Source organism: Rhinopithecus bieti, unplaced genomic scaffold (assembly GCF_001698545.2).
Source record: "Rhinopithecus bieti isolate Rb0 unplaced genomic scaffold, ASM169854v2 scaffold_6935, whole genome shotgun sequence".
Taxonomy (NCBI): domain Eukaryota; kingdom Metazoa; phylum Chordata; class Mammalia; order Primates; family Cercopithecidae; genus Rhinopithecus; species Rhinopithecus bieti.
Genome location: NW_016805255.1, coordinates 1,140,652 through 1,163,855, shown reverse-complemented (window position 1 = coordinate 1,163,855; position 23,204 = coordinate 1,140,652). Strand labels below are relative to the sequence as shown.

The 23,204-nt window shown below is 49.2% G+C and overlaps 1 protein-coding gene across 3 annotated transcripts in view; it reads right to left on the bottom strand.

Moving 5' to 3' along the window:
• Positions 1–3,026: 3,026 nt before the first annotated feature.
• Positions 3,027–23,204, bottom strand: part of CNGA3 (cyclic nucleotide gated channel subunit alpha 3) — a 55,845-nt gene continuing 35,667 nt past the window's right edge. The window contains exons 1-8 of one of the 3 annotated variants that reach the window (XM_017871859.1): positions 22,558–22,646; positions 22,134–22,247; positions 21,711–21,876; positions 19,598–19,777; positions 16,524–16,577; positions 9,976–10,092; positions 8,747–8,853; positions 3,027–4,822 (exon numbers count right to left, since the gene is read on the bottom strand). In XM_017871859.1, the coding sequence (XP_017727348.1) occupies positions 3,411–4,822; positions 8,747–8,853; positions 9,976–10,092; positions 16,524–16,577; positions 19,598–19,777; positions 21,711–21,778 (1,938 nt within the window). In that variant the 5' untranslated portion in view covers positions 21,779–21,876; positions 22,134–22,247; positions 22,558–22,646 and the 3' untranslated portion in view covers positions 3,027–3,410. Of the gene's footprint in view, positions 4,823–8,746; positions 8,854–9,975; positions 10,093–16,523; positions 16,578–19,597; positions 19,778–21,710; positions 21,877–22,133; positions 22,248–22,557; positions 22,647–23,204 lie in introns of those variants that run through there. The other 2 variants (XM_017871857.1, XM_017871858.1) reach the window with 2 other exon arrangements.

Below are 23,204 nucleotides of genomic sequence, written 5' to 3'. Positions count from 1 at the left end.
TAATTTATTTATTCAATCGTTCATTTGTGGCATAGACTCATATACTTTTATACTTTGGGATATAGTCTAATACTAAATTTTTAAGTTTTGTTTTTCAGATCGCTTCAGTTTTGGCCATTGGGAACTCTTTCAGGTTGGTTGCTGTGTCCCTTTGATTTACCTCCATCACTGTTTATATGTGTGTGTGTGTGTGTGTGTGTGTGTGTGTAGAAAGCCCTATTGCCACTTGCCCCCCAATATTGTGTTTTTTGAGTACTTTCTGGCACTACAAGACACTCCAGGCTCATGGTATGTTTTCCCTGCCTCAGCCCTAGAATCAGCCCTGATTCCTTTCATTGAAGAAAGATATTTGGAAAGCAAGTTCTGGGTGCTTGGTGTGCTCCCTGTAATAGGTATCACTGCCAAGGCTTCTTGGTACACAGAGTTAGAAATGTATCTATGTATACCAACATATATATATACATATATATACATACACACGCACACACCCCTACAATCATTTCTGCATCTGTCTACCTGGATATATAAGTAAACATGAGTTCGTCCTAATGTCTGATTCCAATCCAGTACCACAGGGTTCATTCTGATCTTGTGTGGCCTTATTTGCAACTTCTTTTTCTGACTACGGTAAATCTGGCTTCCATTTTTAAAAGCATTTATTTATTTATTCAGTCATTCATGCATTCATCCATAGTATAATGTAATTCTGAATTAGTAACCCATATCCCCATGTGAAACACATTTACAACTAGAGTACAGTATTCATGTCACATCTTTTCGTCTTTAGCCTTAGTTTCTACTCAAAGCACCATTTTTAACATTACTTAGGTCATCATTTTACCCTATGTCCTTCAGGAAAGTTATGTCATACATTTCTAATACAGTTAGATTCACTTGTCATAGTCTGCTTTCTATCCTTGTGTTGCTCACATTCGGGTTGATACTTTAAAATTCCACACATTACAGTTGATTCTTTGTGGTGTACCGTTCTGTGAGAGTGGACAACGCACAGTCATATACCCACCACCCCCACACCATGCAAAACAGTTCCATCACAACTAAAAATTCCCCACTGTGATCTTTGCAATCAGCCTCTACACCTCCCGACAACCCCTGGCAACCACTGAGCTGTTTTCCATCATTATTGTTTGCCTTTTCCAGAATGTCATACAAATGGAATCTTTTTCCCTTGATCAATTGCTCATTCATTTTCATTCCTGAGTAGGATTTGATTATATGGTGATTGTATAGGTATACCACTCTTTTACTTTTTTATTTCTTTTCTTTTTTTCAGAGACAGGGTCTTGCTATGTTGCCTAGGCTGTCCTCAAACTCTTGGACTCAAATGATTCTCCCTTCTCAGCCTCCTTAGTAGCTGGGAATATAGGCACACACCACCTCACCTGGCTGTTTATCTATCGATTCACCTATTGAATGACATTACTACTTCCAGATTTCTGTTAGTAATGATTAAAGCTGCTACCAACATTTATAGACATGTTTTTATGTGCATAGAAGTTTCAAATTCTTTTAGGTAAATACCTAGGAGTGTGATTGCTGGATCATATGCTAAAGCGTATGCCTAACTCTATAAAAACTACCAAATTGTCTTCTGAAGTGGCTGCACCATACTCCATGCCCACAGCAATGGCACTTGGCATTGTCACTTTCTTGGAACGTGTGCCCTCCCCTACATCAGCACCTATTCTTTCTGGGGAAGCCATTGCCCTAGAAACATACTCTGGGACTGAAACTTCCCTTATGGCAAGAGCTGAAGCAAGAGTCATTCCTATTTTTAAATCCAGGTCTTTATTTTGCCTGTGCAAATATGAATGCAGGCATAACTAATAGTTAAGGCTTTTAATATATATACATTTTGAGGAGGAGAAGAGGAGAGAGAGAGAGGAAGAAAGAAGTAAGAAGAAAGAAAAAAGGAAAGAAAGAAGACTCATCTTTGGGGAATTTGCAACATGTTACATAAGGATGGAATATTGAGGTCATAATGTGCAATCACAGAACTCAAAAATATAAATCTGTTATAAAATGTTAATGAAATTGTATTTACTGGGGTTTGTTTTTTAAAAAGGCCGGGTGCAGTGGCTCAAGCCTGTAATCCCAGCACTTTGGGAGGCCGAGACGGGCGGATCACGAGGTCAGGAGATCGAGACCATCCTGGCTAACACAGTGAAACCCCGTCTCTACTAAAAAAAATACAAAAAACTAGCCGGGCAAGGTGGCAGTGCCTGTAGTTCCAGCTACTCGGGAGGCTGAGGCAGGAGAATGGCGTAAACCCCGGAGGTGGAGCTTGCAGTGATCTGAGATCCGGCCACCGCCCCCCCGCCTGGGGAAGAGGGGAACCCCTCTTAAAAAAAAAAAAAAAAAAAAAAAAAAGCTAATTTCTGCAATCTGTGAGCTTTCGGTGAGCCAAAAGCTTTGCCCTGGGATGCAATTCCAAGGGATCCGGAGGCTTCCTCTTCATGGGTGAAGGGGCAGTTTGCAAAGATACATGCCTAATGGTCTCATCTTCTAAAACTCTTAGTTGTCAGCTTTTTTGGTTCAGGACACCATTCCAGCCTTCAATCTAAAAGGCTCTCCCTGTACGTTGCTCTCCTCCTTGAGTTAGAATAGGTCACCCAGGGCCTGGACTCAAGAATGGAGGATAGGGGCTGTCTTTGAATCTCTTTGGCAAGTGAGAAGGAGGGGATGTCTCTTCTCCTGAGATGCTCTTTTCTGTAAAACAGACTCTGGTTTCACAGTGGCTGGATGGCAAGGAGTCTGGATTTGCCTCACAGATCGGAAGTGACCTCAAATGGGGCAGCCTCTTTCCATCCTACAGAACTTCTACTTGCCATAGCACTCCCAAAGGCCAGGGTTTCTAGGGCCCCAAAGAGCACACGAGGTGATACCAGATTCAGAAATACGCCTCAAACTGTCTTGTGTAAGTCTGAATTTGAGTCACTACGTTGTACCTTCAGCTTTCTGTTATATACCCACTATCAGGTGGTGGTGGAGTAAAGTTGGGGAGGAGAAAGGTGACTAAATAATCTTTCATTTATAAGAAAATTAGATTAAAAAGCCTAAAAACGCCTTGCAGATTCCATAAAAAAGTAATGAGAGTCCTGTGTGCACACTTTTATATACTTGGACCGGGGATACTTTGCACTTTGCAAAGCCCTGCCTGGTGCAGTGTTTCATGCGGACCTCACAGTCAAACCTGGCACTTCACTGGGACTGAGACAAAAGTCCTATTTTCTAGGTGAAGAAACAGGCTCTCTTGGGCAGTCACACAGCTTTTAAAGGGTGAATAGAGCTGGAATTAAACCCTGACCAAGTTCCATGCCACACAGCTGCGGCCACATAGCGTCACCCTGACAGTCGACCCCGTGAAGCAGGAGATAGATGCTGCATTTTCACTGTTGTTTGTCCTCTGTTTTTGTAGCATCCCCAGGAACTTCCCCATCAGCCAGGGGGTTGTCCCCACTACCCTTCACCTGGCTCTCCAGTTGGCTGAGACGCTGCTTCATCTTCATCTGGGTGGCGTTGTACTCAGCCAGGAGGCGTGCAAACCTGGTCTGCAGGGTGTCCAGGGAGGACCCTAGCTGCTCCACCTTCTCCTCAAGGTCCTTGGGGTCCGCCCCTGCCCTGGCCAGCTCCTCATCAATCAGGTTGTCCTTCATCAGGATCTGCCGTCCTTTCTCCTCCAGGGCCTTCTTGGCTTCGGGGTACTCGGTGAGGGCCTCCATGAGATCGTCCTTGGAGAGGCAAAACAGGTCTGAGTAGCCGATGCTGCGGATGTTGGCCGTCCTGCGGTTCCCTGATTTGCTCCCCTTGATGTTCAGGATGCTGATCTCCCCGAAGTAGCTGCCATCGCTGAGGACCACGAACTGGGTGACCCCATCATCGGCCACCACGGCCAGCTTGCCCTCATTGATGATGTACATCTCCTTCCCAATGTCTCCCTTCTTGCAGATATAATCCCCAGGGCTGAACACAGTGGGCCGCAGCTTGAGCACCAGCTCCACCAGCAGCCCCGCTTCACAGTCCTGGAAGATGCGAACCTTCCTCAGCGTGTCCAGGTGCACGTTGATGGCGATCTCGGCCTTCAGCTTGTCTGGGAGGCTCTTGAGCACCTCCTTCTCATCCACTGTCTTCTTGTTGGCCCACAGGTAGTCAAACCACCGGATAACCCGCGTCTCCAAGTCCTTGGTCACCTTGCGGAACTGCATGTACTGCTTGATGGAGTCAATCTTGGCCTGGAACTCTGCCCGCGAGGCGTTCATATTCGAGATCATGGAGCCCACATTGCCCACAATGGTGGCGAAAATCAGAACACCCACCAAGAAGTCTAAGACCACAAAGAGATACTCCTCGTCTTTCACGGGGGGTGGGGTCTCACCGATGGTGGTAAGGGTCAAGGTGGACCAGTAGAGGCTGTAAATGTACTTCCTGGAGAGGCGCCCATGCTCTGGGATTGAGATGTTTGGGTAGACCCAGGAGTCTGTTCCAAAACCAATGAACTTGGAAATAGCGAAGTAGATGCAGGCATTCCAGTGGATGATGATGAGAATGTACAAGACCAAGTTCCCAATCCTGAACATATTGGGGTAGTTGGTCCTCGTCTCTGTGCGGTCAAAGAATTCAAAGAGCCGGGAAAACTTCAGTAGGCGGTTGAACCTCAGTTCTGGGTAGTTCATGCCCATCTTTAAGTAAGCCAGGTCGGTGGGGACCAGGGATAACACATCCAGCTTGAATTGCGTGGTTGTCTTGTAATGCTGCCACAGCCTGTTGGTATCACTGACCATTAAGCCTTGCTCAAGAAAACCTAAAGAAGAAGATGGAGGTCACTCGGGCATCACAGAGGCTGACTTTTTTTGACCATAGTACAAAGAAACATCTTTTACCTCATGGCTACAGAATATGCAGTGATATATATGTAATAGAAATTATTTCAAAACCAACACTTACCATGACTACAGGAAATGCACTCTGATATTTTCTATTCTATGAGGTTCTATCTCTTCTATTGCATTTTTTTAAAACACAGGTCGATTGAGTAAATTCAAATATAAATTAGGTATTAGATGATAACAAGGAATGATTATTAAATTTTAAAAGATAAATGGAAATTATATACATATTTTAAAAAAGGATCCTTTAAAATTAGAGATACATGTTATAAATCAAAAAGTGATGGTGGGCCAGGTGCCGTGGCTCATGCCTATAATCCCAGTACTTTGAGAGGCTGAGGTGGGCGGATCACCTGAGGTCAGAGGTTTGAGACCAGCCTGGGCAATATGGTGAAACCCTGTCTCTTCTAAAAATAAAAAAATGAGCCAGATGTAGTGGCACACCCCTGTAATCCCAGCTACTCAGGAAGCTGAGGCACGAGAACCACTTGAACCCGGGAGGCAGAGGGTGCAGTGAGCCAAGATCGCACCATTGCACTCCAGCCTGGGCAACAGAGTGAGACACTGAGTCTTAAAAAAAAAAAAAAAAAAAAAAGTGATAGAGACGATCTCAATTGATTTAGAGGTTTATTTTACCAAGGTTGAAAGTACACCTAGGAGAAAGAAACACAAGTCACAGTAGGATCTGTGGCCTGTGCTTTTTCCAAAGAGGATTTTGAGGATGTCAATACTTAAAGGGGACACACCAGGCAGCAGGCAGGACAGGTAAGAAGAAAGAAAAGAATGGGTGGGTAGGCAATGAGGCCAGTAGTTACATTCTTGTGAGGCTTTGATTAGCACTCAGTGAATCTACATGTGAAAAGTCGGGAGTGGAGGGAAAAGGACATTATTATGCAAACTACATTTCACATAAGATAAAGTAAGCATGTGAAATTACAGCTATCTGTTTGGGAAGAAAAGGAAGGCAGCTTTTGCATGACTCAGTTCCCAAGCGTAACTCTTCCCTTTGGCACAGTGAGTTTGACTTCCTGAGATATTCTATTTTCTATTCAAAACACTAAAGTGCTTACTGCCTGGGGTTTGCTTATACCAGCCAAGAAAAGGGTGGATGAAACAAACAAGCAGAAACAAAAACAGGAAAATGAAACAAGAAAAGGAACAGATGAAACAAGATGGGCAGAATGTTGATAACAGCTGGAGCTGGGTGAGGATACATGGGGATTCATAACACTATTCTCCCTGCTTTTGCGTACGTTTGAAAATATTAATAAGAAAAATTAAAAAAACACAGGCCATGGCCTCTCAAACTGATTTCACCAGTCAGCAATGGGGCACAACCTGCCTTTTGAAAACACCTCGCAGGAACACAGCTGTCCTTGGTTGCACGTGACTGTTACCCAACGGGCTTTAAAAATATATGAAGTTCGGGACCCAAGCCCAAAGAATCTGACTGGTCTGGAGATGGGCTGGACACCTAGAGCCAGGGGCATTATGATGGGTGAAATCAATTAAGGAGGCCATGACCCGCATTCTTTTTTGTTTTTTACATTTTCAAACATGCACAAAAGTAGACAGAATGATAGAATTAGTCCTTTTGAAGTTGTGGTGAGCATCAGTATTTCCCCGAGGGCTGTGTGAAACGCAGAGTGCCAGCCTGCAACCTAGAGTTGGCTCCTGGAAGTTGGGGGCAAGTCCAGCAAGTTCCAGGTGATGCTAGGGCTGCGGGTCCAGGCCACTGAGGCTAGACTGGGGTAGGACGTCCCACTCTTCTCAAACTGAAAATCTACTGTGCCGTCACAACGAAGAACACCCTGCTTCCCAGCCCCCAGTTCTTCTTAGCATTATTTGTTACACATGAGTTACTGAGGGCCTTGATCGTTATGTAGCCTCCTGTGTCTCCAGCCTCCTCCCCACTTCTTCAAGATGTCTTCTCACAATTCTAATGATGTTTTCCTTGGAGTGTGATTCCTGTGCCTCCCTCTCTCCCAGCTTCTTGCTGAATCTTGAGTTGCTGAATCTTGACTTTGGGTAGTATCCCAAAGTCCTGGGATACTACTCAAGCACAAGAAGGAGTAGGGTTAATGTCTGAGTCAGGGTGTCTCATCCCACTGAAGCTGGGCTGAGACCAGGGAACATCAGCCCAGTGGGCCACTGACAGAGCTCGTGTGTCTATGGAGTTTAACATGACTGCAGTAGGGGAGCAGATGGCCAGGGCTGGCTAGGTCACCCACGCAAGCCTGAGCCTGTGTATCTGAGGTCTTCTAAGTTATGATGCTAGGCACCAGTGTGGAAGCAAACGGTGAACCAGTCTGGCATGGCTGGGCAGTGACTGTGGACTTTGGACAAGTCACTTGGTGTCTCTGACATTGGTTTCTAAATCAGCAAGATGGGAAGGTAATCATGCCTGTGCTTCTTGTCTCATGCAGTGGTTCTAATGAAGAAGCCAGACGCGCTTGAAATATTTTGTACATGGAGCCACACAGAGGTTGACTACTGTGATCTGCTGGTGTTTGCATCAACAGCTATGGCATAGCAGTATTGTATTGTATTGTATTGTATTGTATTGTATTGTATTGTACTGTATTGTATTGTATTTTTTTTTAGACAAGGTCTTGCTCTGTAACCTGAGGCCATGACTCCTTTTAGTCTTGACCTCCTGGGCTCAAGCAATCCTCTCACCTCAGCCTCCTGAGGCACACACCAACATGCCCAGCTAATTTTTTCTTTTTGTAGAGACAAGGTCTTGCTATGTTGCCCTGGCTAGTCTGGAACTCCTGGCCTCAAAGGACCCTTCTGTCTTGGCCTCTCAAAGTGCTGGGATTACAGGTGCCTGCACCCATGCCTGGCCTGGCACAGTTTTTAGTTCAAAAATCTTGGAAATAGGGCCTCTACCAGCTTAGGCAATGTCTTGGTGCAGATTAGAAAAAGATGTCCCAAGGGCACACAGTTCAGCACCTAAGAAATGTGAGGCGGTGAGTATCCTTTCCCATCCCCAAGCAGAGATGATTTGAAGGAAGTTCTCACTCAACAGGGCCCTATTTCAGATTTTCATTCTCCACGTTAAAACTCCTCTGAAAGCCACGGAGTAACATGTCCTGGATCCTCTGACTGTCTGAGAAGAGAAACTCCAAGGTGAGCTCTCCTTCCTGCTCACCCCAGTGTCGATAGTGAGAGCTGGAGGGGTCCTTCGAGATTGCAGCTCGGCCTGCTTATTTCTTTTCTTTTTCTTTTCTTTTCTTTTTTTTTTTTTTTGACAGAGTGTTGCTGTGTCGCCCAGGTTGGAGTGCAGTGGCATGATCTCCACTCACTGCAACCTCTACCTCCCGGAGTTCAAGCGATTCTCCTGCCTCAGCCTCTCAAGTAGCTGGGATTACAGGCACATGCCAGCAGGCCCAGCTAATTTTTGTATTTTTAGTAGAGATGGGGTTTCACCATGTTGGCCAGGCTGTTCTTGAACTCCTGACCTCCAGTAATCTGCCCACCTTGGCCTCCCAAAGTCCTGGGATTACAGACGTGAGCCACTGCGCCTGGCCCAGCCTGCTTGTTTCAGAGGTGACAAAAAGAAGGCTCAGAGAGACATCCTGACTTGCTCAAGGTTACACAGCGTGTTGGAAGGGCAGAGCCCAGAGCTTAGGTGTCCTGGCCCCTGCTCAGTGTCCTGTCCAAGGGTTCTGTGAAGAGGGGCTTGAGGCCGCACCACCTACCCTCACGGTCGCAGGTCCCCAGACCTGCCTGGCCTCTCATGGTCAAAGGTCGGCAATGTCCCATCCACTGTGCTGGGTCTCCCGCAACATCCCGTGGGCACCATGGTCCCCTCCCCAGGCCTGGGGCACACTCACCCGTCCGAGCTCGCACGAGCGCATCCAAGGCATACAGGACATCTGCCGAGTAGTCCAGGAGCAGCCACAGCATCAGGTACTCGGACTGCAGCTCATCGAAGCAGGCCCTAAAGACACCAAGCGGGAGACGGATGGCTGTGTGTGTTTCTGGAGCACGGGCCACCCATGTGTGGGCACTGGCTCCGTGCTGAAGACGCTGGATCATGTCATCTGGGAATGGCCCTGCCTGCGGTGTCACTACCTCAGCATAATCATCCCAGTTTCAGATAAGGCAACACTGTCTCTGAGAAGCTTTTCTGTCCCACAGTCACAGAACTCCTGAGAAGAGCTAGGACTGACCCCAAGGAGTGGCCCCATTGCCTCTCAGCAGAGAGCTAAAAGATCCCAGGAGGTACTGTTTTCCAGGCCTCACTGGCAGAGTCAGGTAAAGGGGCTAAGGACCTGCCCTTTCTGGAGTCAAATTTCAACAAAAAAATAAGAGAATTTCTGAGAGATTAACAATGGAACAGGCAGTAAATATTTTCTACCTTCTCCATCTTTCTGCTGTTTCCCACACAGGCAGCACCCCCAGCTCTTCTCCTAGCCTCACGGGCACAGCAGCCTGCCCCTGCCGCCCCACTGCAGCTTGCTCAGCACCCCAAAGCCTCCTGCCACATATATATATATATATATATATATATATATATATACACACACACACACACACAGAGCCGGGGGTGGTGGCTCATGTATGCAGTCACAGCTACTCAGGAGGCTGACGCAGGAGAATCGCTGTAACCCGGGAGGCGGAGGTTGCAGTTAGCTGAGATTGCGCCACTGAACTCCAGCCTGGGTGACAGAGTAAGACTCTGTCTCAAAAAAAAAAAAAAAAAAGTAGCAGCTTGTCCCTGCCTCCCTACCCTGCAGCACATTCAGAACCACCCACTAATCCCTCCAAAGGAAGCAACCGCCCCTGCATCCTCCTCGTACAACTCACTTGAGGGGACCCCACAGTGCCGGAACCCTGACTGCCCACCTTAAGCTCAGTTCTCCACCCATGCTTCAGAGCACCCTGATGGTCCTCTTGGGGAACCTTCTATTTTTAAAGGGAGAAACTGAGGCACAAGAACTAAGTGGTGGCCGTGAGGGGTCCAGGCCTCAGGCCTCCCGAGTGAGAGCTGGAGCTCTGCCTCCTTGGCCTGGTGCCTGGTTCCCTCCTTTCCACTGCATCTCCCACCCCTGCTGCTCACCTGCAAATAAGCAGACACCAGTTATAGAAGACAGGCAGGGCGATGACGGTCAGCCAGCGGTAGTACAGGTTGCTGGAGGGGTCCACCACGATCGCATCCTTCTTCTTCGTCTTCGTCCTGGAAACCCACATACACACAAACAGCGCACTGTGTTTTAAGACTGTAGCTTTCGAGGGTTTTAGAGACCTGGATTCCCTTAGAGACGCTACGGCCATTTTAGGCTGAAGCCCAAGATGTGGCTGTCCACAACAGGGTCCTCTTAGTTATCAAGGGAGTCACATGGAGAGTCCCTGTAGGGGAAGACAGGCCGGGAGGTAGGGTAGACTCCAGAGGTCCTTTTCTTCCAGTTCAGTCCCAGGAAGTCACAGTTGACTATAAGGTCACAGTGATGACATTCCCACATGCCCATGGCAACATCCACACCCTTCAGGATGCTGAGAACGAAAATGCAGCATGGCAATATCACAGAGGTCTGCTGAAGTCTGGAGAACTTCCAGAAAATGCTGATTCCCAGGGCCCCCTCACCTCTTCCAGGGCTGGGCCTGGAAATGTGCCTTTAAGCATTGCCTGGATAGTTCTGAGGCAGCTCCTCTCTGGATAGAGTTGGGGAGTCCCACAGTATTCCCTGGAGAACCCTCTCCACCTCCCTCACTGTGTTTGTGCGGACGTTGTAAAGGCTCATTTCCAAGCGCTTGCATCGCGCCTCTCCATCAAAAGCCTGGGAATAACCTGTTATGTGGGCCCGCACTGAATGAAAAACATAGCTTAGAGGGCTTAGCTTTTATTCGTAGCATTTCCCGCAGATTCAAGTTTACAGGCTGTACTGGAGACTTCCTTTTCGTTGGGTCCATGTGTCCCCTCTGCCATCGCATGTGACCCACGCTGGCCTAGGCTTGCAGAGTGGTCCTGTGCCCCATCAGAGACCCCAGGAACTTCCTGCCTTCACCGGGATGCTGCGGTGCGAGATCCCTCACCGACGGGGCTTTGGGACGTTTCCAACAGCTCTCATCACCACTGAATCTGGGTAAAAGTTTGTGAACATTGTATCTTCCAGTGCCCCAGAGAAACCCTCAGCCTACCCTGACTGTGTGGCCCACTTGGGAGGGCAAACGAAATGCTTCGAGTGGCGGGTCACATGAGCAGGCTCACAGGGACAGCCCCCGACTGCCCACCCGAGGCTGCAGACGAGCAACTCTCTTTACTTGTAAGCCCGTCTTGAGTTCTCAGAGCTCGGAGAGGATTCTTTCTGCAAGATGGGGCTTCACATGGTCTCAGGAGACATGGTCTGCAGCCTGGGACCGACTTTTCCTCAGCTCCAAGCACCCCCTCCCCTCCAGGGCCGACGCTAAGGCCCCCTGAGAGCGTTGCTCCAAGACACCCAGTCCTGGAGCCCTGCAGGGAGGGGTCAGGCCTGCTGGGACCATGGCACCCCGTCCTTAGAGGCAGCTTCCTTCAGTACTTCCTCTTCTTGTTTTAGGTGGTTTTTTCTCTCTTCTTTTTTTCTCTTCCTTCTTTTCTGCCTTGTTGCTGGATGATGCCGAGGAACAGTGAGCAGTCTTCATATATCAACGACACTACTAAGTGGAAAGGGCAGGCTGCGGAGTGACGGAGACAGCGTACGGCGTGGTGGAGAGAGGACGCAGCGTCGTCGAAAGAGGGCGTGGCGTGCGGCGTCGTGAGAGGGGGCGTGGCGTGCTGCGTCGTGGAGAGAGGGCGTGGCATGCAGCATAGTGGAGAAAGGGCGTGGCGTGCGGCGTCTTGGAGAGAGGGCGTGGCGTGCGGCGTCGTGGAGAGGGGGCGTGGCGTGCGGCGCAGTGGAGAAGGGCGTGGCGCGTGGCGCAGTGGAGAGAGGGCGTGGCAAGTGGGTACTTCCAGCGCGTTGGGACGGAATGGGGTTATTGATTTGCTATTATTATTCCTGAAGCATGAGGTAAACCACCCCATTGAGCATACACTGAGAAATTAATGGCTCCGTCTAATGTTCTACAATTTCTGATCTGTTTTCGTGAGCTCCTGGGAAGTCACAAACAGCTAGAGACTGGAGACGTTTTGAGGTAGTAGGACAGAGACCCAAACCCACACACTGAGGTTGGGAAAGTTCCTCAGAGTTTTGGAAATCCCACTCCAGGCTCTCTGTTCTGAATGGAAGGGTGTGGCCTGTCCGTTGTTCTTGAAACCTGTCTCTGCATCAAATGAAAACCTGGGCCTTAATGAGAAAGCCAGTGAGCAAAAGGGAACCAAAATTCGAAGAGGCAGGTCTGTGACGCGTGTAGTGGCAAACACGTGTCGTTGCAGGCTCGCAAATGTGGCCGGGCTCAGACACGCCTTCAGACTTTGCTTGGCTGCGGGGTGGTTCCGGCAGTGTCCGCAGGACGGTCCTGTGAGCGCGGGGTTTTCTTCAACATATGACTTTACACTGCTCCGTCTTCTTTACTGGGTGTCTTTTAAGGGCTAGGAACTCTTATAAAGTTATGTAATGAATACGTGTAACATTTCTTCAAGGCAGGCAGTGATGCCCCATTGAATAGTTGAGGAAACAAAGGTTGCGGAAGGGACAAGCCCTGGAGTCCCCTTTGGGCCCCTCTGATTTCTCTCTTCCACACACTGAAGGAAGGCGTGGGTTGAGAGATAAATTCTGCTAATTAAACACTCATTGAAAAAGATCCATCCACAATTACCTAACACTACCTATGCAAATGATCGAGGCTGTGTGCAATGCGTGTGGAAAAATAATCACCACCACTATTCATGACAGTCAAAAAGGGAGAGCCACAGAATCACACGACCGTACAGGCTCATCCTCAACGGTGAATTCTATGTGGCCATTTAAAACGCTGTTTCAGAAGACATGGGAAAACAGCTCTAAGTTAAAAAACAGACTACAAAAGAGTTTACCATAATAGCTGGACCAGTTTTCTATTTCTGCCGGAACAAATTACTGCAAAATGACGCAACATAAATGTCTTATCTTGCAGATCTGTAGGTCAGAAGTCTGCTGTGGATCTCACTAGACTAAAATCAAGGTGTTGACAGGGCTGCCATCCCCCAGAGGCTCTAGCGGGGCTCTGATTCCTGCTCATTTGGATCTTGAACAGAATCCAGCCTCTTGTGATTACGGGGCTGAGGTCCCTGTTTCCCTGCTGGCTGCACCTTTCGAGGCTGTGGCTTCCTTAGCGCCGGTCCCTTCCCTCCATCTTCAAAGCCAGCAGCGATGGGTCAAGTCCCCTTCACACTGTGACTCTCTTCTTCTTCCATTTCCTTTTTCCGGCCCACTCTTCTGCTTTTAAGGACTCGTGTGATTACATTGGGCCCACCCTGATAATCCAGGATAACCTACCTGTGTTACTCTGTTCTCATGCTGCTAATAAAGACATACCCCAGAGTGGGTAATTGATAAAGGAAAGAGGTTTGGACTCACAGTTCCACATGGCTCGGGAGGCCTCGCAATCATGGCAGAAGGCAGATGAGGAGCAAAGTCACATCTTTTGTGGCGGCAGGCAAAGAGTCTGTGCAGGGGAACCCGCCTTTATAAAACCATCAGATCTAGTGAGACTTATTCACAGCATGGGGAAGACCCGCCCCCACGATTCAATTACCTCCCGCCAGATCTGTCCCACCACACATGGGAATTAGAGGAGCTACAATTCAAGATGAGATTTGGGTGGGGACACAGCTGAGTCAAATCGTTACCTATCTCAAGGACTTTGAATTTAATCACATTTACAAAGTCCCCTTTGCCATGTAAGGTAACCTATTTACAGGTTCTAAGGATTAGGATGGTAGACATCTTTTGAGGGAGATTGTTCTGCCTACCACACAAGCCAATATTTATTGAGCACTTACTATGTACCAGGCACTGTTCTGAGCACTTTACACAGAGTAACACATTTAGTCTTCACTCCCACCCTGTAATAAGACACTATTACAATCCTCATTTTATAAGCCAGGAAACAGACACACAGAGAAGTTAGGTAACCGGCTTATATGGTTTGATTCTGTGTTCCTGTCATGGTAGTGGATGTCTCATGGTTTAGCACCAACCCCTTGGTGCTTTGTTTGAGATAGTGAGTGAGTTCTCTTGAGATCTGGTTTTTTAAAGCACCTACCCCACCTTCCTTCTGCTCCTGCCGTGTGAGGCTCCTTGCTCCCGCTTTGCCTTCGCCATGATTGAAAGCTTCCTGAGGCCTGCCCAGAAGCAGAAGCTGCTATGCTTCCTGCACAGCTTGCAGTACCTCAAGCCAATTAAACCAGTTTTCTGATAAATTACCGAGTCTCAGGCATTTCTTGATAGCAATGTGAGAATGGACTAATAACGCTTGTCCAAGGTCACAAAGCTCTGAGGCAACTGAGTTGGGAAACAGATGCTCTTAACAAGTATATGCATATATAAAACATATTGTATCGATCTCTTTATTCAATATATATGCTTAGGAAGAAGTTGGAAGTGTATTTGTCAACATGTCAAGTGGGGCTATCTCTGAGAGTGGAATTCCACGGTTAGCATGAAGTGCGATTTTTGTGTGTGTATGCCCCTGTGTGCTTTTCTTGCTTTCCAAGTTTTCAGCAAGAGTATTTCAATAAAGTGAATTAGAATAAAAGGTGATTAAAATCATTCAATGAAAAGAGCAAGGGAAGTTACCCCTCCTCTGGCCTCCAAGGTGATGTGAACCCCGGTCTCTTTTCAGCCACTGGAGTCTTAACGCCAAGTCACCAGCAGACGGCGCTACCCTCAAGCTTATTGGGTGAGCTTTGCCCTGGAGTTTAACCAGACCGGACTCAGCTTGCCTGGTGCAAGATTTGTGGCCCTGGATTACAGGCGTTCGCCTGCCCTCTGGCTACCAAACTGCTGAGGGCCTAGGAAAGACCCGGCACCATCGGCTGCATCCCCAAATCCACCCAGCACTGCCCCAGAAGAACCCTACACAGAGCTGCAAAATGCTGCTGGTTTTGGCTGGGAACAGTTTGATGGGGGAGGGAAAAATTATTCAGGACGAACAAGACCATATGAAAATGACAGAAATGGAGTGGAAGAGTCAGGGAAGGTGTTCATAAATAATTTTTGTGTGTGCCAGTTGTCCTCATGTTGGGACAGTTCCCAGTTTTGTCCCTTGGTCCTTGGCTTCGAAGTGGACCCATGAAGTGAGCCCATTTATTGAAAGATTGAAGAGCTAGGTGCAGCCCATGCTATCCACCCACATCCTTGCCCACACCCCAGCCCCAGGACAAAGATGTCTAGAAACCCCCAGGACCTCTGTCCATGGTTTCAGTATCTGGAGCCTCTCCCTGCCTGAAAGACTGGGCTGCAAGGGTGTTTAGTGTCAGGTTTGGCTTTAAGTCTAACACATATCACTATAGCTATTGCTTTGTAGATAAAATCATCTCATTTTTCATTATGGATGGCATTTGGGTCTCTGGATTTGACGTCCAAATTTATGCAAACAAAAGACATGCTTCCTTCATGGAGAAAATAGAAAAAAGTTCTATCTGAGGAACAAAGAGAGAAATAACAAGGAAAACCCTTGACACATTTCTCTGTCAGTTGGAAGTCAAGAAATCAGCATTTCTCACTGATACTGATATTTTTTCCCTAATCTCCAAGTAAGACTCCCCCTCTGCAATAGTGCCACTCTGTCCCTAATCTGCCACCTTAGTATCTGGTGACGGAAAAAGGAATTACAGTAGGTCACCCTTTCAAGAGGCTATTCTCTGGACATACTTAAATTGCCTTTTTCCACTGCTCTGATTACCCCCCAAAAATTGGCCCAAATTGGCCTTAAAACAAGGGCATTTCAGGCCAGGCACAGTGGCTCATGCCTGTAATCCCAGTACTTTGGGAGGCTGAGGTGGGCGGATCACGAGGTCAGGAGATCGAGACCATCCTGGCTAACACGGTGAAACCCCGTCTCTACTAAAAAAATACAAAAAACTAGCCGGACGAGGTGGTGGGCGCCTGTAGTCCCAGCTACTCGGGAGACTGAGGCAGGAGAATGGCGTGAACCCGGGAGGCGGAGCTTGCAGTGAGCTGAGATCATGCCACTGCATTCCAGCCTGGGCAACAGAGTGAGACTCCATCTCAAAAACAAAAAACAAAACATGAAAAACAAAACAACAACAACAACAAAAAAACAAGGACATTTCACTGGCACTCAAGAGCCTGAGGTTGTAGAATAAGAAAATGCCTTTTCATCATTAAGGAGAATCTCCACTGCTCTGTCAAGGAGCTCTGGTTCTGCACCCTCAGATATATCGTGGTATAGAGTGCTACAGCTTAAAGCATTTATCTGATCCAATTCCTTTGCTTTATAGATGGGAAAAATGAGAGCCAAAGAGATCAGACAACTTCCCCAAGAAGTCACACAGATCTCATCCCTCCCCCACTTCTGTCCTCAGGGATGGAGTTCCAACGAAAGGAACAGGATTCTAAAATATTCTACTGGTGTTCTGGGAGTGGGGAGCTGGAGCACTAAGGAGAGAGGCCAAGCTGGGGCTTCTATGGGGTGGAGGGCACCAGGCTTGGGGAGGGCTCTGCAGGGCGTGTGGGTACTTACTCCTCCTCTGTGTTGTTGCTGGTGTTAGTGTTGTGTTTGGCCAGGGGCCAGGCGCTGCGGGGAGGTAGAGAGAACATCAAGGGTCTGAACTTGGTTTCCATTCCTTGGGGCCATTTCCCCAGGGGATTTCCATGTTTCCCCCCCCCCCCCCACCCCATCCCACTGCTTCCAGCCTTTGCACTCACAGCTTGAGGAATACGGGGTGGTATTGTCAAGGCCAAAATGCTTTGTGATTGCTTAGCTCAGATAAAAGGCTTGGGGGAAGGGAGGGTGAACATGGCTAAACCGAGGCTTCTGAAGAAATGAAGATTCAGCCATTTGACTACTTCCAGCTTCCCTGCCTCAAATTCCACTCAATTTCCTTCCATTCCACCCTGGATGGGGCCACGTGCCGGGCACTAAGAGGGGCACAGAAATGGAGCCCACGTGGCCTCTGTCCTCAGCGCTTCCCTGCCTCCTGGGTGGAGGAGGCCTTTCACCTTCTGCCCCAGGATGGACGCAGCAGCAACAGTGACTTGCTCCCTCAGCTGCAAAGGCCTCTTCCAATTAGCAGGACGAGTAACTGAGCATAGGCAGGATTGTCGCTGTTTTCAGTTTATCCTCCTCCCGTCCTCTCCTACCTCCCCAAACCTTACAACTCCAGGGCCTGACACCCCTGGTCTATGTGAGAATCTGGTTGAAGGTAAGGGCTGGTTTTGCACAAGCTGGATATTTATTTAAAGTTGAATTTTGCAGTACTTCATGATGTTCTATAGCAAAAGGTATTATCTCTGACCGCCAGAACCCATTTTCAACATGGCTGGGTTAAAAAAGCCAGGCGGTCTCGCAGGGCACTGCAGACCCCTCATAGGCGACCACGAGAACTGGAGCTTGAGGCAGGTGACACCCCCGCTGACTCCCGGGACGCCTCTTCCATGATGCTGGATGTCAGCCAAATAAATGCCATTTTGATGACCTTAGCTCCTCCTGCCCAAATCTCCCTCTCCCCGTCTAAGATATGGCCGTTACCGCTTATTTCTGGATTGGTTCTGCTCATCTGAAAATCTCCCAGGAACTGGAACCACTAAGGGATTGTGAAGGAGGGAAGGTTCAGCTTTGTGGGGGTGCAGTGGCTGTGTTCACCACGCCTCTGTGCCCGTAACCCCACAAAGCCAAGCCCACACAGGAGAACTAGGACCTGTCTCTGTATATACTTGGCTTTGCCGTGGAGACTTTGCCTCCAGAAAAATTCAAACTCCTCACCCCTAGGAAGCCTTGCTGGTTGACTGACACTATTTGCACCATCGCGTCCATCTATCTGCCTATGCTGACCCTGCCCGCGAGTGATCCAACAAGTGTCTGTGAGGTGGGCGGGGCCTGCCCTGGATGTGGTCCTAGCTCAACGCTCCATTCGTCTGGTCCCATCCGGAAACAGACAGAGAGTCTAACATTCATCTCTAAGGATGTGGGAAGGTAATTTGGTCAATTTAAATAAGGAAGTCTTTGCTTGCCCAAAAGGAATTAGACCGGTCTGGCTGGCTTGCTGAGAAACCTCTGTTTCCCCCCTCCCTCTTCCTCTTTCTCCACTTTGTCTTCTTTCTTATCTGTCTGTCTCCTTGTCTTTCTGTCTATGGTGTTCCCCGAGGGTACTGGATGCCCAGTCCTGGGGACCTGGGACCTCCCTGCACTTGTCTGGGCCAGTGCCCAGGCCTTCCGCAGCCTCCTTCCCACAGCCCAGGAAACCCAAGGGTTTGCAGTCCAAGCTCGTGTGAAAACTGCCCTTCCCGTCTCAGCCAGGGATTCTCACACCTTTCCCTGGGTCTCCTAAAGCAGTCACTGGTGAGACGTGGCCTTGAACTCTTGCATTCCGTCTTAAAAATGCCCTTGCTCTTTGCCGTCCCCGCATCATCTATGACATACAACTTCCCACTGCCACTCCCCACACAAATGTGGAATGAAAATGGATGTTCCGAAAAGATCCATTGGGTTTCCCCCTGAGACTTCATCACCTTCACACCCCAGAGACCCTCATATGCCCATTTGAGAAGCTCCAAACCTGAACCCGTCTTCTCCTCATTGACATACAGACAGCTTTTTCTCTAGAAAATTATATAGGGACTATTCTGCAATCATCATGCTTATTTGATCCCCTTTTCCCACCCCCTAGAAAATAGGTTCTGGGTGAGAATCCACCTGTTTGGGAGGCTGAGGGGAGGTCAACTTCCCCTCCACGTCTTACCTCTCCTCCCTTCCAGGACAGACCAGTGTCCTAAAGAGACCCTCTACTGTGCAGTGACAATTGATTCAACCTGTGCTGACCCAGGGGTCTCTCTGCAGACCACCTGCTGGGGAGACTTCTCACGAACAAGTCAGGAGGGGAGGCAGCGCCCTGTGTCTCTGTGTAAGGGGGTACCAGTCAGGTTTATCTCCCAGTGAGGGTGGGGGCGATGCACAACGGTGCGCAGAGGCCCCAGTTATGCAGATTTTCCCTCCAGAAAGCAAACACCCTCCCCACCTCACTCTGCTCCCACCATTGTCCCCTTCCCCACCTGATATTTCTCACCCTGATCTGGGACACGGATGGCTTCCCTTGAAAATTCTGACCAACCTGTAGACTCTCGTCCCAGAAAAATGCATGCGTGCCTACACATAAAATTGTGGATACCATTTAGACACCCCCCAAAGTTCCTGCTATAAAAGACCCCGCTTTTGAGCAAGATGGGTCCTAGTGAGTCTAGGATGCGAGTCCTTTGGTGAAGAGAGATGGGTAAGGCCAGCATCCCCCCCATGAGTTTCTGAGAACACGATTTCCAGGGGACCCTAATGGGGGTTCTGTGTAGGATGAGGTGAGTGATCAAATGAGGCTGGGGGCTCTGGTTCAAGGGTTTCCTCCTCCTGCATGGCCTCCTGGACTCCGCAGAGGCTGTTAGAGCATGTAGTGCTCCCCTAAGGGCAAACGCTTTCTTCAAGGAACAGCTCACGGGGACGACATTCCAGGCCACCTGTGCTGCATCCAAACAGAATGGAGCAAAGCAGAGGCTTCCTGCCTGGCCCCAGCAGGCGCAGGAGGCCCCTTCTTCTTTTCCGTTCCTTACCTTCTCCCTCTGTCTGCTGGCTCCTGGCTGCCCACATTTGCCTGGGCGTTGCTTTCTTGGCTGGACACCTCCTTAAGCTCAGCTCCACGGAAACGATCAGGAAAATAGTCCGGTCCGTGGTCCTGGTGGTGCACGTGCCTGACAGCCCACCTGCGCAGCAAGAAGACGAGGCGCGAGAGCCTGGAAGGCGACACAGGCACTGAGCCAGAGGGATAGGAAAAGCCCCCACACCTCCAACCCCCAGTCTTTCCCTCTCTCTTTTTCTCCCTGTCTCTCTCTCTGTCTCGAGGGGTGGGGCAGAAGCAGTGATGGCCAGCAGGGCGTGGGTGCTGGGGGCCCTGTGGTCTACATTTGCATCTCCGTCCCATGGGGACTGTTTATCCCCTTCTCCCTCCACCCTGCAGTCAGGGGCAGGCTTCCCCGGAAGGGGACACTCTATTACCATTTGTCCTTGTAGCACTTGGACTCTGCCTAAGGCATGATCCTTCAAACGGGGGATTAGCTCACTCCTTTTGCCCAGTGGAGAGCTCTTTGTAACAACTGCCAAGCACAGGAAGAGTAAAGCAAGGCGGGTTTCAAACGATGACAACAATGAGAGCAAGGTTATTTATGTATTTATTTAGAAGTGCCTGAGATCTGATAGAGCAAGGCTTAAAGGAACAGGCATCCAGGCACAACCTGGAGTCTTTTCCAAGCTTTTATCTTATTGGTGTGTTCTTGTACAAACTAGAGTTTTCTCCCCAGGCCTGGGAGGTTCCTTTGCAACTTGCCCTGGGCCCTCTCCCGGAGCCGGCCCTGCCTGGAGCTTGCAGTAACAACACCTGCGACCGTAGTACCAGTCCCCAGAGCTCATCTGAGTCGCACAGGCCTGAGAGGTGCCTTCCCTCCACCCTGCCTGCTGCTGCTGGTGTCCTGCCAGAGGGGAACAGCGGGGAACAGGCCCAGAGACTCCACTCTGGTTCTCGGCTTCTGGTTTCCCTGATTTGGCATCTGCAGTGCCCTCCCCTGAACGGGGTGTCCCCAGCCAGAGTCGGTACTGAACAACCTGGAACTAAGCCACGAATTGTCACATACCTTGACCCTAATCACACACTTATGACCTTAGCCTAAGGGAATACATTGACTAAGAAAATATCCCGGTAGGCAGGTGCTTACAGCTGCTGCCGCAGACATATTTGGAGGTATCTGCCCCGCCCAGTCTCTGCTGCAGACAATTCCTGTACCCACACCCTTCCTCTGCCGAGAGGGTGGAACAAAGGTCATACTCCCTCCTCCAGCCTCAGACAATGGGACTAGGACAGACAAGTGATGCACAGAGAGCCACTCAGGCCTCTGAACTGAGAGCCACTTGAAGACGGGGTTGGGTGTTTCAACTCATGGTCACATGGCAAAGGCTGTTTTCAGCCTTGTGCCGGCTGATATGGGAACAGAAAGAGCCAGAACGGAGGGGACATGCAGCAAGAAGCACAAAGACCATGAAACTCCATGAGAAAATGGGAGGGGGAAGGTGGCTACCTCCTCAGGTCCCCTTCTGCGAGCCTCACGGGCTCTGTTTCCTGGAGATAGTTGTGTTGCTAGCTTACAACACACCCTGTATCAGCCCTGCAGAGGTGACTTAAAGGCGTTGTCTTTTTCCCCTTATGAACAAAGAACCTTAAGACAGCTCTTTATTAGTAAAATGCGAACACTGAACATCACTTACATGCCCAGCTACAAGGGACTAGTTAATAAACAACGGTGGAGCAGTATCCTTCATAATGAAAAGCATGAAGAATAAATAGATACGTGAATTTCTTTTGCGATAATCTGAAGTAAAAAGTATAGAACGTATGACTATGTAGAACTCTGGCGTTGGAAACAACCACCTGGTGGAAGGAAATAATGAGCCTGGTGTTTGCTGGGCACCTGCCGTGAGTCGGTGCTTGGCTCTGAAGCAGCTTTCAGGCCACCTGTGGGGTAGGCACTGTTAGATGCATTTTTAGAAGACACTTGAAAAGGCGAAATGACTTCCTCAGGATGGGGCAGCTGTTGAAGCTGGAGTACGGATGTTATCAGAGGGAGGCAGAGCTTGGAGTCTTACTAATCTTGCAAACAAATGCTTTTGGAAGGACACCTGCCCTGGGGTCCAGAGGAGCACTCGGGAGACCCTGCCAGCGCCATTTCAGACCTCATCGCCATCATCCTCAGCACACCACCGCGTCCACCGAACCAAAGCTCTCCCACGGCTGGCTGCTCTTACCACCTTCTCCGGTTGGCTTTTTCTCTGAAATCTTCCAAACCTGAGCAAGTACCTCAACGTTAGTTTTCATTAAGCAATTTCAGATAAGGGCAGTTTTCCTTAGACTTTTCTGAACTCAGAACATCTGACCCAAGAGGAAATTACTCACTGACAGTTTTCAGGCTGCTCTGCTCCTGACCCTTCCTTTTCCAAATCTTCAGCTCCACCCCCATCTAGCCCTTCCTCCTGAGAGGTCGCTACCTTCTTTCTGCCACAGCGTCACCCAGGCCAAGGTAGGGACTGAAGCTGGTCGGTTACCTGGCAAGCTCCTGGCCGGTGAAGGAACCCTGCCCGGGGTCAGCCAGTCCTCTGGTCTCCATGGCGATCCCCGGCTGCAGCGCTGACGATGTCTCCTTGCATGGCGAGTGGGCTCTAGGAAATCAGATATGCAGCAAGCGGAATTGATTTCAAGCCCATCCACCTCCTGGACACAGCCAGGAGTGAGATGGTCAGATGTTCTGCTTAACAGGGAAAGCCTCCCTCAGAGATCCTCATCCCAGGGGCTCCCCACTTCCCTTTGCCTCCTGCAGATGGATTCTGGGTTTTGGTATAAACGTGGCCTCTCCTTTACAGCAAGGAAGGTAGCTACTGTCCAGGGCTAGGTGAAGGGATGGGGAGGTGGCAGTACACGATGGCCTGGCCCTCATCAAAGCACTGGGTGGGGAGAGGTCACCGGGCTTGCCATTTCGAGCCAAAGCAGCTGCTTCCATAAAATGACTCCATAACGAGGATTTTGGTTCCAACACTTCTCGCCTGCTGAATTTCATCTTCTGAGGCCAGATTGAATACCCGCTCCTTAGGGGTCTTCCTGAGCCTCCCTTCCTACTGCGTGTGCTGCAGCCACACTGCCTGGGCAGTTGTTTGTGGGCTTGTCTGGCAGCCTTCCTGGGAACCCACTGGTTAACATGAAGGCCCTGCAATATTGCGCAGAACTGGCCTAGCCCTCCACACACAGTTCAAATAATTTGTACAGTGCTTTCGAATGAGACTCCACTTCTCCTAGTCCCTTTTGCCAAACACTAGGCTCTCTCTCCTGCAAGGCAGAGGTAAGGTGTGGTGACCCCTCTTGTGCAATCCATTGTGGAAAGTGTGATCCCAGAAAGGAAAGGTGCCCAAAACTCCATGCGAGCACCAGTCACACCAGCGGAGTCTGGTTGAATTGCCTGGAAAAAGGCTAGGAATGTGTCTGGGAATATTTGCGTTTCTTTTAAACCCCCTTGGGCTGAAGTTTGATCAGCCTGATTAAAAGGCAGCCAGGCATTAGCCTCTAGGGATTTGCACTTCAGTCTGTGAATCTTGAGGAGCCCAGGCAAGACAAATTAATTCTAT